At 36.0% G+C, this 16,209-nt stretch overlaps 1 protein-coding gene across 1 annotated transcript in view; it reads right to left on the bottom strand.

The window, feature by feature from the left end:
* Nucleotides 1-3,158: 3,158 nt before the first annotated feature.
* PTPRC (protein tyrosine phosphatase, receptor type, C) overlaps nucleotides 3,159-16,209 on the bottom strand; it is a 62,318-nt gene continuing 49,267 nt past the window's right edge. Inside the window, exons 23-30 of the mRNA XM_008591587.1 lie at nucleotides 14,144-14,293; nucleotides 10,321-10,411; nucleotides 9,869-9,876; nucleotides 8,682-8,816; nucleotides 7,144-7,266; nucleotides 6,755-6,933; nucleotides 5,085-5,220; nucleotides 3,159-3,649 (exon numbers count right to left, since the gene is read on the bottom strand). Of these exons, the coding sequence (XP_008589809.1) occupies nucleotides 3,377-3,649; nucleotides 5,085-5,220; nucleotides 6,755-6,933; nucleotides 7,144-7,266; nucleotides 8,682-8,816; nucleotides 9,869-9,876; nucleotides 10,321-10,411; nucleotides 14,144-14,293 (1,095 nt within the window). The 3' untranslated portion in view covers nucleotides 3,159-3,376. The remainder of the gene's footprint in view (nucleotides 3,650-5,084; nucleotides 5,221-6,754; nucleotides 6,934-7,143; nucleotides 7,267-8,681; nucleotides 8,817-9,868; nucleotides 9,877-10,320; nucleotides 10,412-14,143; nucleotides 14,294-16,209) is intronic.

The raw sequence follows: 16,209 nt of genomic DNA, 5'->3' as shown, positions 1-16,209 counted from the left end.
AGTAAAACTTATTCCTTGTTCATTTGAAATTAAAATTTAACTCAGTGCCTTGAATTTTATCTTACAACGAAACTCCATGTCATCACGAAGAAAGTAACATGGGTAATTTGAGTGAAGAAGAGTTTGACTTTGGTGGATCTTAGCAAAAGCAAGAATTCATTTGTTGTAAATAATTGAAAACTCTTAATTTTCCTACAAATACTAATCCAAAGTTAGTAATCACTTTTGAACCAAGATAAGAATACAATGAGGTTTACAAAAGAATGACTACAAAAAAATGAAACTTTAGCAGAATAATTTTTTCACCTAAAACAGGAAATGAAAAAGACCAATTTTGAATGTGTCTTTCTGAAGAAACTTCAGATCACTCCAGATATAAAATTTGTATAAGAGAATGAAAGCACAGACTTTCTACTAGTTTTAATAGATATTCATTTCCTTTGAAGTTGTGCATTTGAAGGTCTTCACATCAAGAAACATGTTGCAATTAGCTAGAGGCAATTACCGCCCATTTGTTTAGACCTGATACAGTGCTATGAGAACATTTTACAACAAATCTCTGCTATAAATTAAAAATTAAGATCATTCCTGATAGTTGTAAGAACTAATAAACTTTATATTCAGATCTGGGGGGGATAAAAGCAAAAGTTGATATGAAAATTTCACTGTAGTTGTACAGAATTGTGAGTGGAAACTTACATTTAAAAATTATCATTGCAAAGATATGCATCTAATCACTTTAGACAGTTTACCATTGCAAGGAAATATGAAAACATACATCGTTTTCTGCAAATCTTTGTCACTTAAATACAAAATTAATGGTTTGGGACTGAATTTTAAAATTACTAAATGTATCTTTTGTTTCCAATGAATTCTGGTATCAGGAATAAAATAAACAAACTTTAAAAGAAACATAACAGTCTTTTTCTTCCCAGTAAATGTGCAATTTGATTCAGAACCTTATTCCTAAAGGCACCAGTCTTTTTTTAAGTTGGAACTATTTGCTTAACTTTTCTGACTAGGTCTTGGAATTAATAATGGCAGTGAGAAGCTTTTGCAAAGAAATCTTTTACATTTCATGACAGATTTCCTATAAATGTAACCCATAGCCATAGACATGGGCCTGTAATTCAAATATCACTTCTTTTTGTAAGATAAAAATCATACACATATGTTGGGAAAACAGAATAGTTTGGTCAGAGCCCTCGCCTCAGGTCCAGTTGGGTGTGGTTCAGCATCCTTTGTAAGCAAATTGTGCGTGCATGCATGCATGCGTGTGTGGAGTTAGTGCACATGAGCACCAATGTATCTTTTTAGTTTTGTTGCTATTCTTGTGTTCTTTAGATTGTTAGTGCACATGTGCACCAATGTATCTTTTTAGTTTTGTTGCTATTCTTGTGTTCTTTAGATTGAGAGAGAGAGAGAGTTTTAGTGAAGCAGGTGGGTGAGCATCTGCCTCGGGCATCCACCCAGCGCAGCCATGCTCTCCAACCTATGGCTTCCAAGGACCTTTTGGCCAGTTACCTAGCTCACAGACCTGTGTGAAGGGGTCTGACGACCCAGCCTGGTGTGTGTGGGGTCTGGTGACCCAGCTTGGCATATGAAGGGTTTGTGACCCAGTCTTTGAATGGGCATGAGGGGTCTGTGAGCTCCAGACCCAGCCCTAGCTCAACAATCAGCCCAGTCAGCAGGATTACTGGCAGGTAAAAGAGCCTGACAACTGGTGTGGCCATGGTTGAGTAGCTTTACAATTGGTGCTGTGAGCAGGATTCTGGCCCCAGCCGTAGCACCACAACATGTATAACTTCATGTTCTAGTATACTGGGCCTCCCTTTCTAGTTGATACCTGTTCTCACAGAGCTATGGGCCTTCAAAGCCCCTGTTTTATCCCTTCACCACAGCTTCCCATTTGCAGAAAGAAAAAAACCCCAAAACATTTCTAGCTTGCTTCTTAAACTAATAGAAATTACTGTGGCGCTATTTTCTAAGAATGTATTTTGTATCTTTGAAAGGATAGTCTCAAGTGAAGATACACATTTAAAACATAACATCCACATTTGGAAAATGGTACTAAAATGTTTCAGAAGTTTGTTGAAGAAAAACTTTATTTTTAGATTATTTAGAACTTTGCTGTTTGTATTTTGAAGGAATTCACAGATAAAATAGACACATATCATATGGGTCTACTGAACACAGAACTGTAAGTTTTAACTACATTGTCTAGTAAATGACAACTGATCAAGTTTCAGTAGGAGAAACTGAGGCAACAATTTGAATGACTAATGAGAGAAGTGAGAGCAAGCTTTCTTACTTTCTGGTACCCACCGTTGACGGTTCTCAACTTCCCCCTTTTTCTCATTAATAAGTAAAAATATACAAAGTAATCAACATGAATTAGAAACTTGCTTTGTGGTAAAATTCACTTCTTTTCTTCTGTTAAATAACAGCAAAGAGCTACATAATAGCATAAGGATTAATTGCTAGTTATATATATTGCTTTGTTTATTTTTTAAAATGTTTAAGTTCAATTGTAATAAACATAATTTTTGGTCAAAAGTATTGAACAATGAATTTCAAACATTGTACAGAGAATAATCTGTGTTGCAAAGTTGTAAGCCCCAATTGAAGATAGCAAGATAGGCTCATACAAAAATTTTAAATTAGATTAAATACGCTTAAAAAGATATTGGACTAAATGCTAACGCATGGAGTATAAGAATTCCAAATGTTAATTTAGTTAACTTTGCCTTGGCAGCTATACACACACTTGCTACTTTCATGAACGTAAAATTCTAAACTATAAGATATATATGAGTAGAACAGGAAGGACATCTTGAGGTCATTCTAGAAATGTACATGCTGTTATTCTTACACAGAGTCCACATACAATTCATAATTGAAAGAATAGATTCTTCAAGCTAAATTAACACTTCCAATATAAAACGTTTTTTCTTTAGAAAAACAGAAAAGTCAATGTTTATCAAGAATATTTAGATTTGCTTGAAAGCGTTCTCTCTCTCTCTCTGTCTCTCTCTCTCTCTCTCTGTCTCTCTCAATCTCTCCATCCATCTCAGTCTCTCTTTCTCTCTCTCTCTTTCAGTTTTTCTCTCTCTCACACACACATCCACACACAAAGACTACAAAGAAGTTGTTTCTGCTGAATGAGATATAAAATTTTAAAATAAGCAAAAGACTGTACAAAATGTTTTGCCAAAACTATCTTAAATATTTCTTCCACAGTAGAAAAAGAAAAGCTTTCCACAAACATTGGTCCAATGTACTTCCGTAGTCTACTGTATACCTATTTTCCCCTCCTACTTCTAGATAATAGAAACAACTAATATGAGGTTCTGAGTTGCCCCATTTATGTCTTTTCCTATGTATTTTGAGTTAAAGCTGGACTCTCAGGACCATTGGCAGAATGTTCTGGCATCTCGGTGCCATCTGTGGGTTCAGAACCTTCAGCCTCTTTGTTTCCATCACGGGTCTTATCTGGGGCACCAAGTGGACTGACACAATTAGCATCCTGCTTTGCATTGTTCACTTCGTTATCAAATTCAATTTTATCTTCTTGATTGTTTTTCTTTACTTGTCCATTCTGGGCAGGGTAGGTGCTGGCAATGATGTCATATAGGAACTGGTATTGCTCCTAATGAAGGAAAGAAGCAAGAAATTATGTGAAGAATGGTAATCTAATTATTTTCTTCCCAGTGGAAAACTAGCAAGAACTAAGCATTTACTGGTGGAAGTCCTGGGTGATAGAAATGTACTCTGATATGTTCTCATACAGAACACTTTAAATGGCTTGGTTTCCTTACAGTTCTGAAGGACTGACTGCAGGGTACTTTTCAAAATTTACCCAAACTAGTGTTCTCTCCCCTTGCATGCCACGTGGTGTCACAGCCCCATGCCATTGCCCATGATGCTATTTTTGTGCTTAACCTCTTGGCTAATACCTACATATCAGTTAAGAATCAAAGTTGGAATCATCTGGGTCAAGAAGGCTACCCTTATCCCCATAGGTTAAATGAAATTCCCTCATTCATGTTCTTATAATTTCTCTGTCATTTTACTCAATACACTGTGTAATAAATATCTGGCTTTTCCCAACACTAACAGTGAGTCTCCTAATGCCAAGCACACATAGTAGGCACTTGACACATTTTTAAAGTCAATATCATAGATGATTAAAAGCTTCATATGTTTTAGGTATTGTGTTCATACTGTGAATAATTATAGTTCCCAGATGATCATCTACAGTTACTAATACATAGAGAAGGTACACGAATAGATTGATCACAAATCACAAAAATGAGATACTTAAAATCCTCCCTGTATCCACATTTCTTTGCAACGTGAGTTTGCAGGCCTTTTCAGCAAGACAAATAGTCTATTTCCCTATCCCTTGAGTCTGTGCTGGACTTCTGACTTGTTTGGCTAATATAATATGGAAGACGTTGTATCAGTTCCAAGCCTAGGCTTCAAGAGGTCTCACATACTTGTGCCCTTTCTTGGAACTCTGCCACTTTTATGTGAATAAGGCTGGGCTTATCTTCTGGATGAGGAGAGACGTGGCACACTCACCCCTGCTGCCACAGCGAAATGCCAGTCAGCTGCCACACTATAGGCAATGGAGGTCATTTTAGACGAGCCAGACCCCAGTGGCACATCAGCTGAAGGCAGACATAGGAGCGAGCTTGATCTGGACTGGCTGAGCATGACAATATCAGCAGAACAATCCAGAAAATCAATAGACTATTGAATTACAATTAACATCATTTGTTTAAGCCACTAAATTTTGGGGTGGTTTTCTATACAACACCACTAACTGACACAGGATTAAAGAAGAAGACATTTAGAATTTCATAAGTATTTAAGGAAATATTCATAAATTGCTGATAAACTCTAATTAGGTTTCTTTTTATACTATTAATAAATCATGTAAAAACAGAAGAGAGAAACAATACAAAAGAAAATAGAAGAAAAGAAAGGGCAGGAGAGGAGAGGAAAGGAAAGAAAAGCAAAAAACCTGTCAAAGTAAAACTGAAAAGCATGCTAAAAAGCCAACAGTGGGGAATACTTACAAATGTGGAAACCATTCCTGGCCTAGCTTTGCGTAGAGATTTTACTACTTGAAAAACATCTACTACCTCTTCTGTTTCTGCACTTTCCAAGAGATTTAACAAAGCACAAAATATTCCTGTTTGCTGAGATCCATCTCTATAAAAGGAAGAAAAGATAACAACAAAAAAGAATTTCACTTTTTATGGAAAAATTTATATTAGTATAAAAACAGAGAGAATATATTTTTATTTCATATTTATTGTAATTATTTTATTTTGATCTCTTAAGAGCCAAATTTATTTCTGCTAAATGCAGTTTTTGGCAAATATTTTCAATTTAGAATTATGATACTCCTGTAATTTAAAAAATATTTGTCTTACTTAGGCTTTAAAAATATACTTTCTTCTATTTAGTATTTTCTGAATTTTAATAATTTCATTTACATCTGAAGTTGTTAGGACCAGTATCATAACGACAGTTTGATAGACGAGGAAACCAAAGTTTAGGGAAGAGAAAGGCATAGCTAGAAATGGAATCAGGAATATTAGAATTTATATTTTGTAAATTACTATTCCACCTATTGCCTCTCCTTCAATCTTTGTCCTTTCTACCACTTTTTACAAATGTTTCTACTTCTGCATCCTTAGAAAAGTGATACCTAGTGGAATTATTTATTAAAAAGAGGACAACCAAATGATTTACTAGACTATGAGAGGTATAAATCATTATAATAAAGATTCAATTTAAACAACGTGTTATCAGCAGGACACTTTATTTATTGTACTTTCTAAGGAATACAATGCAGGTATTCAACCATATTCTAATAAACACTTAAATTTCTCTTCTTCCAGCTGTCTTCCCACATAAACTTCACTTTTGAAAATTCAAATAAATGCTGAAAAGTAGCATATCTCTAAGGGCTTGATTCTAGTATATATATCCTATACCAGGAAGAGTAAAAAATGAGATTTTTCCAAAAATTCTAAAATCATCTTACTAAATTTGCATCTTTCATTTACTTTAATATTTGTTCAAGTAAATATTTTATATTATGCATCCTTCTTTCAATATCTCTTATTTAAGGTAGATATGAGGTAAATTTCTCTGTCAATTTAAGGGTCTGCATAACAGAAACGAATAAAATCAAGTATCACTATTAGTATTATTAAAATCTTTGCCTTTTGGGTCATTTTAGAAAATTGAATGATGGGTTAAAGCTGTTATGCATTGAAATTTCAGTTAACATTTAACTTAAGATACATCTATGGATGGCAAAGCATTGCTCTTTGGATTCTATAATGCCTAGTAGAGTGGATCAATGCTCATAAGCATATACTTAATATAGTATCCATCTACCTATCTGTTCATGCATCCTTTCATTCACTCATTAGCTCATTCAGGACATAAGCCATTCCAGGTTCAATTTTAGGTACCACAAGTCAAAGATGATGTGGCACCTTGTATTAAAGCACTCAAAGCCTAAAATTATTGCTCTATAATATAATCATTTCTATTATATTTCTATAGTAGTTATGCTGTGGGAATATAACTGAGAGAGTGACTAACTCTATAAGAGGTTTTCACTGTGGTCATACATTTTATATATCAGGATAAATTTAAGAGAAATGGCAAACCAAGAAGTCGAACATTATAATGATTTTTAGAGCATATCCCATTAATTCCCACCCACCTGCAGTGAATCAGGAGAGGCACACCCTTGTGATACTTATTCCCTTCAGTGAAATTCTTTTTGGGAAGTTTTTGTTTGAGGATCTGAATCAGAGAGATTAATTCTTTGGGCTCTACAGGAAGCTGGTCCACACTCCAGTTAGTATATTGATACTGGTACACAGTTCGAGAATCTTTCCTCTAAAATCACAAGTAAAAAGAGTGCAGTTCAGTCCATTGAAATATTTGACAGTCACATTTTCTATACAATTGCTTTTATTTAAATAATTTTAAGATTTTATTCTAAACCACTATATAAATGGTGGCTTTGCTTTTATAGAGTAATTTTTGTTACTTTCATTACCAGATTAATGACATCAAAGATATATACTCCTGAAGTTATTTATTTACCTTGGAATGTCTCAGTTCAAATACACGAACTGTGTAAGTTGAAGATATGTTTGTGTCTTTTATATCAACTTCAACATCTCCATATGTTTTCTTTCCTTCTTCCCAGTACTGAGCACAGATTTCCTAGATAAGAAAGAATATGATTCAACAATTTCTACACAAAGTATTCTATCTGCTATTTAAAGTATTCAGAGAATCAATCTCTTTTTCTCTCCTTCCCTCTTTTCTATTAGTGGAAATTATTAATTGTGTTCTAAAATTGAAACCTGTTCACAAAAATCCAAAATCTATTTTAAGTATGTCAGAGACCCATTTAACAAACACATGGTGTTTCCTTGTGCAAGTAAAGGGAATCTGGGAATAATCGAGCTGGCCAGGACACCACAGGAACAGCTCTGTCTTCCCCTATGCAGGCTTTGAGATTTGTTCCTCCCTTCCATATCTTTAACATCAGCTCTTCAAAATCTATTGATTGAGCTGATGCTGGTTATGGCCACAGATAACTCAGGTCCCACCGTCCCTCCACTGGTCCTTGAGGAAAGAGGCTGCATCTTTCAGAGATCTGTCTCTGTATCTTGATGACCAACAGCATGAGAAGCTCTATGTAAGTTGACTGAATATTTAAGTAAAGGCTCAGGCTCAGGAGTAGGTGAATCAAAAAACTGTTTCCTTTCTCTGAGACTGTTCCTCACCAACCACAACCCCGCAATTACTGACAGATACAGGCGTTCCTGTCTGCACGTCCCTTCTATTTCTTGGCTTTCACAATTTAGATTAAAAAGATTGCTGAAATTTCATGATGGAAATCTGAACGTGTGTTCCTTTAAAAAAAAATAAAAAACATAAAACACAAAAACAACTTTTTATGTTCAGGGTGAGTGGATTGAGAGAGAGAGAGAGAAATAGCCCTCAAGTGGAAAATGAAATTATATCTTAGTTTCACCTCCAATTATAGAATTTTAAGGCAATAAATATTACATGAGCATAAGGAATGAAGAATTTAGTTAATTTTTTTCAGGAATTTTGTCTTGCCAGAATAAAGGGCAAAAATAGGATGCGGTGGGGCATTTATTATATGGAATGTCAGTAAATGAAGACTCAGTGACGAGAATGCAGCTGGTGAGTTAAGACTCAGTCAATAAACCTACTTGTCCAGAGTGCACAGTACATAAAACACAAAAACGGGAGGAAAATGGGAAGATATAGGAGGGACTGATTATTAAAAGTCTTATGCATCACATAAGGAGTTTGGTTTTTATCTTTAAGAAAATAGAGAGAAATGTATCTGTGGCTTGTTGTAACACTGGGACTGGATGGTAATCTTGAGCAGGGTGCGGGACTGGAAAGGAGCCAAACACGAGACGTTGTCAGCATCCAGACACAGGCGATAGAGGCCAGCACTGGGATGAACCAATGGAATCGCGTGACAGAGAGATCGAAAAGACGTGAGTCCAGCGATCGACTAAGTGAGCCGAGAATGGAGAATGATACTTCATGACAAAAGGGCTTTTTAAAAACAGACTCTCAGACGTACAAACCTGGTCTCCATGCTTAAGCTCTGTCAGCATCACAATAACTTTGACTTTTCTTTGGAATATCATCTGCCAAAAGTCCCCAATGGTCTCTTTTAATGGTCCCTGAGCAGCAATCATCACTTCAGGTTTCCAGTAACTCTTTAATAAAAAATTTAAAAAAAAAAAAAAAAAAAAAAGGGTGGGACTTTGTTACTACTGTTAACTGAAGAGAAAGCAGTGGATTCTTAAAATAACTATTTGGATCACTTAGTGCCATTAAATAAAAACATTAAGATTCTTAGGTCCAAGAGGCAATATAATATCTACATGTAAAATACTTGCTCAGAAAATGATAATTTTTAGCTAGTAATGTGAAATCAAGATTACAACATAGCATCTTAGAAAATGAGCAAGTTTTCCCTTCCAAAAAAATACCTTTTTTTTCTCTATAAAGGTTAGGGTGATGATAGAAAGAAATTGCATATATATTTCAAATTATCTTCATTATGCATCTACCGTATTTGGTGTGTATACATTCTACGATAGCTTATAATTAGATTAATATTCTGTGAATGTGTGTTTTAGGAAACTTTGTAAAATAAGTAAATTCAACTTAGAGTATATGCAATAAATCTTTCTGTGTTAAATACCAAACAGATGCCAAAACATTCTATATGATTATCCAGTCTTTGATACCTATACTTTAGTTTTCCATAGAGTATCATCATTGTTTGATAAAGGTTAAAAAAATACATAGTTTGGATTTCCATTTTTCAGTTATATGCTATTAATGTTAAATGAACAATCTTAGTTAAATAGATATCCCAGGTTATTTATTATTTAGTCAGGAAAATTATTTGGTCTGTAATTTCTCAGTCTCTTAATTTCTTTAATTTATAATAGCCTGGTCAAATGATCTGATTAACTACATTACCATCAATTCCATATTTTAAACTATATTCATAATGACTTCTGCGGAAATTAACTAGGTCAACCATGCACTGATCTGATTTATTTGGTTGTCTGGTTTATTAGCTTGGCTTATATTTTATCCACGTGAATTTTAGCGTGTGCAACTGAATAAAATTATAGTTGTACCAGATGTGACCCTATCATTATTCTTACATAATAGAATTCAAGTATTGGAAACTGTGCATATTTTGATCTGTTAAATTTAATGACTGACAAATCATAGATAACTTGCCACCTACTTCCAAACCTCCTAGATATAAGGGATGAAGAGAAAACATAAATTAAAAAAAAAAAAAAGTGTAGATATTTTTTTCTATTTGGCAATTACCCTGGAGTAAATAACTCAAATAAACTGAAGAGGAGAGAGAACTGGTAAAGGGGACTTGGCCTTTTTTCTTCCAGCTCTGAAGGTTTCATTTACAACCCATTTCTGAAATAACTGCTAGGAGAAAAAGAGAAAAAAAATACTGAATACAATTTGTCCACCAGAGTCCATTGAAAATGTCTGGGGTTCGTTCAAAGTGTTTGCCACGACTAAAACTAACTTTAAGACATTAACTTTTTTACTGTTGTCAACCAAATGCTGAAAACTTGCTTCAAGATCATTTGTGTATGTCTCACATTAAACAAATCTAAAAGAGAGCTTAACTTTATCTGATACAAAAAAATAATAATAAAATAAGCTACGTACATGGAATGATATTAGAATTCCTGTTTTTGTTTTTATTTTCTTCATGATTTCCGATGTGCTGTGTCCTCCAACCCCTATATGAAGGAAGTCTCTGAGAAAAAATAAACGGAATGGAAAATGCCTTTACAATGTAAATATTGGCATAATTTATTATTGTGGCTTAAGATGCTCCTTAAAGTATTTCACTAATTTTTATGAAATTTACATATGCCCCCTATAGGTCACAGTTTTTAATTTTGCCTACACATTTTTTCTTTTTATTGCTCAGGCATCCAGTACTTTTGACATGCTGAGTTTGAACTAAAAATATACTTAAGAGCTGCTTGATGGTAAAGTGGTAAAGTTTGTTCTTGTGTAAGTTGAAAGCACTATATGAATGTCGACTAGTATCCCTATTGCAAAAGCAATGGTAAATTATTTTAAACTATCAGAAATTTACTCCGTAGATACAACATTCGCAGAAGACTTGGCAAATACTTCAAAAGTTGATGCTTCATTTGTTTACACCTTCCAGATTGCTGTCCCTCTCATTCACAGTAGCTAATTGGTCAGCAAAGTCTATCATTTCTACTGGTAAAGCTTACAAATCCTTTTACTTTTCTCTCCTCCTACTTAATCCGGTCCACCTTCATTTTTCACTTGGAAAACATCAACAGTTTCTTAATTGGCCTCTTTATCATCAGTCTTGCTTACAAGTTTCGGCTATTTATAATACTAAATATTTTTCTAAAACACAAACCTAAAATGTCCCTCTCAGGTTCTTCGGCAGCTCCCATCATCACTAAAAAGCAGCAAACCTCCTCAAAATAGCATAAAAAGCCTTTAAGGACATGCCCCTTTGAGTCTTCAGCCTCATCCCCTATACAAGGTACTTTGGCCAAACCAACTCCCTCAATTCTTGGAGGGGGCCAAGCTGTCCTTTAACTCTTGGTAGACAAACGTGTTTTTTCTAACCACCCTTAGCCTTTTTTATCACTCTTATAATTTCTCCTACCCTTTAGGTATCAGTATAAATGCCAATTTCTTCTAAAAGATCTCATCCCCTATACAAGGTACTTTGGCCAAACCAACTCCCTCAATTCTTGGAGGGGGCCAAGCTGTCCTTTAACTCTTGGTAGACAAACGTGTTTTTTCTAACCACCCTTAGCCTTTTTTATCACTCTTATAATTTCTCCTACCCTTTAGGTATCAGTATAAATGCCAATTTCTTCTAAAAGATCTCCTTTCTCGTATTTTTTTTTTTTTTTTTTTTTTTTTTTTTTTGTGACCGCCTGCACCGCGCTCAGCCAGTGAGCGCACCGGTCATCCCTATATAGGATTCGAACCCACCCATAGGAATGCAACCCAATCTCTCACCTCTCATCAATGCCTTTCTCTCTGCCCTGTGATGCCAACGGTCTATCATCAGCAAACTCCCGCTCCCCCATCTTAATCCACCTTAATCTTCTTCCAACCACCCCTTCACATTTTTTTTTTTTTTGCACCTAGTAAAACCTGGATGTCTCTTGAAGACACTTCCAAGAACACTGTAGCCTCGTGAGAAAAAGCTGACTTCCCCTAACAGTCTGTCTACCCCACAGCTTGAAGAAAATGCACGTGTTTTCCTTGGTCCCCGTTTATACTTGCAAACCATTTCTACTCGTTTCTTCTTCAAAAAACCCGAAGACTTTGACCTTCCTGCCGTGGTATTATACCACCTTTTGTCTACCGCCCTTCACTCGAAGGCGTCAGGTACTGTTTTCTAGATCACTCCCCCTCATTTAGTGTTAGACCTGGCTAACTGCGTGCTCTTCTGCTCAAGGTCTGTTACCATTCCTGGCTACTGTGACATTGAAGGGATGCCCTACTCAACACTCCGGTCTCTTCATCTCTCAACTTCCACCCCTCCTATGCCTTTCCCTCCACCCCTCAGCCATCCACCTTTATCTTTACACCTTTTTAGATTTCATTCCAAACATTGCATTACCTCCACAATCATAATTTCAGCCTTTCCTATTATGGAAAACTATTTCTATTCCTCCTAGTCATTTATTTTAGTACCTTCTACCTGCCAATCTGCAATTCTATCAACATCTCCAACACATCGTCCTTACTACTTTCTCTTGTATCCTTCATGTGCCGACTCGCTCTTTACTGTCCACTTCAGCAATCATTCGTGAACACCCTCAACTCCTTTACCTCCTGACTTTAGTCACCTGTTAAAATCTAGACGGATTTAACCCAACTATCTCCGTACCCACCCCCTATCCCCAGAGAGCTCAATACTACTGCAGAAAACAGTACAACCAACTGGCTGATCCCTCTTTAAATTCATTGCTATAAATTTCAAATGGTCAAACAACAATTTTGGGGACTCTTTACTACTTCTGCCTAGGGAGCCTGCTTTTCTACTTTGAGATAACTATTTTACACCCTCTTCCCTTCCTCTTTGCCCTACTCACTGCTCTACCCCTCAAGGCCCAGGTGATGATCTTGCCTCATTTTTTTTTTTTTTTTGAGAAAAAAAAAATCAGGCAACAATTGCTTCAACTTCCCATCCTCGAAGCTCTGAACCGACTTGCATCTCTACCCTCAGTTTCCATCTTCCTGCCTGCTTAGGTTAAAGAATTTCACGCTTTCATCAGGGTTATAGCCACTACCGTGGTCTGGGTCAGACTCTCTCTTGCCTTTGCCCCATGTCTGCTTGGTCATCACTGTGACTCTTGTGCCTAGAATTGTACTTGGCATAGAGCAGAAACTCAATCGTATTTGTTCAGTGAACAAGTACTGTCTTTTTCTTTTAGTGACTACACACGCATGCTTAAATGAAATGTGCAAGGGTCTTCGAGCAGGGTAGGTATACCTGTGCTTTAGTAGGGCTAGTGTACTGAATGTGGTTAATTGATCAGGTAAAGGAGCAGCAAAACAACAACGTCTGCTACTTCTTCCACTGTAAGTGCAAGTCTTCTGGGGAACTGAGTCACTTGGTGATTATTACATGTCCCACCTCCACTCCACACCTCAGCGCCACTTTGATCCTAAACATTAAACGGTTCTGCATCTGATTAAAAGCATATTCCTGGTCTTGTGAAACTCTCTGAATTGAAAAGTGTATTAGTTTACTGAAAGACTCAGTAAACTGGAAGTCACAGGTGGAAAGGAAAAGTTACACGGTTCTGCATCTGATTAAAAGCATATTCCTGGTCTTGTGAAACTCTCTGAATTGAAAAGTTTATTAGTTTACTGAAAGACTCAGTAAACTGGAAGTCACAGGTGGAAAGGAAAAGTTATGAAACATTTTTTGACAACTGAGCAATTTGAGGATAGTTATGCCAACTCTCTGAAATCATAGTGAATTCTCTCCTAGGTTAGCTGTCAGAATAATTGCCTAATAAATAGGTTAGGATGCACATACTTATCCTTTACTTTTTGTGTACCAGCTCCAGCCACTTCAACTTCCTAAGCAGTCATAAACCCTCTAATTACTTCCTTTACAAACCAAAACCAGATGCAGTTTTTAAAGGTGAGATGTTACACTGCCTTTGGCAGACCAATTTTGTGGCTGTATACCATTGTATTGACACTTTATTTTAAACCAGCTTAATGAGGAATGGTTAAAAGTGTTAGTGTTAGAATCAGATTTCTCAGTTTAAACAAGTTTTCTACATAACAGTTGTGTGGATTCAGGCATTTCTCTTAAACTCTGTGTCTTCATTTCCTCATCTGAGCTCCATTGGGTTATGGTGAGGACCAAACACAAGAACTATGTCACAGCCACCTGGAAAACAGATAGCACTCAATAAAAGCTATCTGTGATCACTGTTATTGTCATCACTATTATTACCTGGAATTCAGCCTCCAGTGGAGATGGCTCACTGGGTGGGTCTCTTTTCTTCATGTTGTAAAGATATGGGTGTAATTCAGACAAGTTCACTTCTGTTTCTCCAAACTGATTGTATTCCACTAAGGCCTGATGGATCAAGATGTATTGTGCCTACAATTCCAAGAAAAAATACCAATGATTAACAGGTAACTTAGATTTCTATAGGTCACATTTGAATAAAATATGCACTTCCATACTTTTGCTCATACTGGGACAATATGGCAAAAGAAAATTGATATTTCTAACATTTAAATATTTTGGAAGTTGGTTTTCACATTTTCTGGAATATGAGCAAATTCCATTTCAGACTATTTCTCCAGAAAAAAATAGCTTGTTAAATAGATTATTCATGTCCTATATACTGCATAGCTTTTGTCTCATTCCTAAAATTAAAAAAAAAAAAACATTGTTACTTCCTTCAGTGACTATTGTTGAGTTAGTAAGTGAAATTACTAACACATAAAACTGTAATAAATTTCACAGTATATCTGAGAGAAAAAAGGTCAGTGAATATTCCACAGAATACACTTTTTTTAAGTTTTCTAGAAATTTTTTAAATAGAGAAAATCATTTTTAAAAAAATCCAATATGCCGGGCCGGCCCGGTGGCGCACTGGAGAGTGTGCCACTTTGGAGCACGGCAGCGCTCCCGCCGAGGGTTCGGATCCCATGTGGAGACCGGTTCCCACTCGCTGGCTGAGCGCGGTGCGGGCGCAACACCGAGGGTTGCGATCCCGTTGCCGGTCAGTAGAAAAGACAAAAAGGAGAAAAAAAAAAAAATCCAATATGCCAAACCCGGACTTAGCAACTCCCAACTTTTTATCATATTTGAATGCAATATTTTTAAGAAAATAACATATTTCTTATAAATCTCTTTAACTACTACCTCCAGTCCCCTGACTGTACCCTTCTGCTCTATTTTATTTTTTCCAAAGAAAACAGTTTCTTTTTTTTTCTAGTTTTCATACTTCTATGCTAATATATTTGTATCTATAAGCATAAAAACATTATACATTTTTCTAAAAAAATTTTCTAAAAAATGACATAAATCATATCTTGTATGTTTAATTTGGTGTCTTTCTCTCTCATTGTTTGCATCTGAGCATCTACCCACAGAGACACAGACCTAGAATACCCCCTTCAACTGCAGCACAGCACTAATTGTACAGTGAATCCACGTGTCCACATTCTCTTTGCCCACCCCTCTATCGATATACACTTAGGGCATTTCCAAATTTATGCCGTTCTAAAAATACTGATTGCATTCATCTTGGTGAATATTCTCGCACAGATTCGCAAGTGCTTCTCTCGGGTATATATGCACATGTGATATTGCTGGGCCAAGTACATACATTTTAAATCATAACCATAACTTTTAGTTACTAAATGTGTGGCATATGCCAGGGACTTGTTTCGTTGCTCCACTTGTATTACCTTTCGTTATAAGTCTGTGAGGTAATTACCAACATCATATCCATTTGACAGATGACTGAGGCACAGAAAGATTAAAAACTTGTCCAAAGATGTACAGTATTAAGAATTAGGGGCAGGATTTGAACCTCGGTAGTTTAGTTCCAAAAACCAGGCTCTTTGTAAATAGTATTGCATTATTTTTTTAAAATACATTTTATGGTCATCCTACTTCCACAGTACTTTTACGCACTAATGCAAAATGTTTCTCCTATGACTGGTGATTACCACGTTTTAGTTTTCAGGAAATTAAAACTCTTTTCACCTACGGTTTTAAGTTGTGAAGAATCTGGGTTTCTAAGATCATTTCTCTTAAACTCTGTGTCTTCATTTCCTCATCTGAGCTCCATTGGGTTATGGTGAGGACCAAACGCAAGAACTATGTCACAGCCACCTGGAAAACAGATAGCACTCAATAAAAGCTATCTGTGATCACTGTTATTGTCATCACTATTATTACCTGGAATTCAGCCTCCAGTGGAGATGGCTCACTGGGTGGGTCTCTTTTCTTCATGTTGTAAAGATATGGGTGTAATTCAGACAAGTTCACTTCTGTTT

This window comes from Galeopterus variegatus, unplaced genomic scaffold, assembly GCF_000696425.1.
Source record: "Galeopterus variegatus unplaced genomic scaffold, G_variegatus-3.0.2 Scaffold7061, whole genome shotgun sequence".
Taxonomy (NCBI): Eukaryota; Metazoa; Chordata; class Mammalia; order Dermoptera; family Cynocephalidae; genus Galeopterus; species Galeopterus variegatus.
The sequence above is the reverse complement of the archived record's forward strand: the minus strand, read 5'-3'. Positions and strand labels throughout refer to the sequence as shown.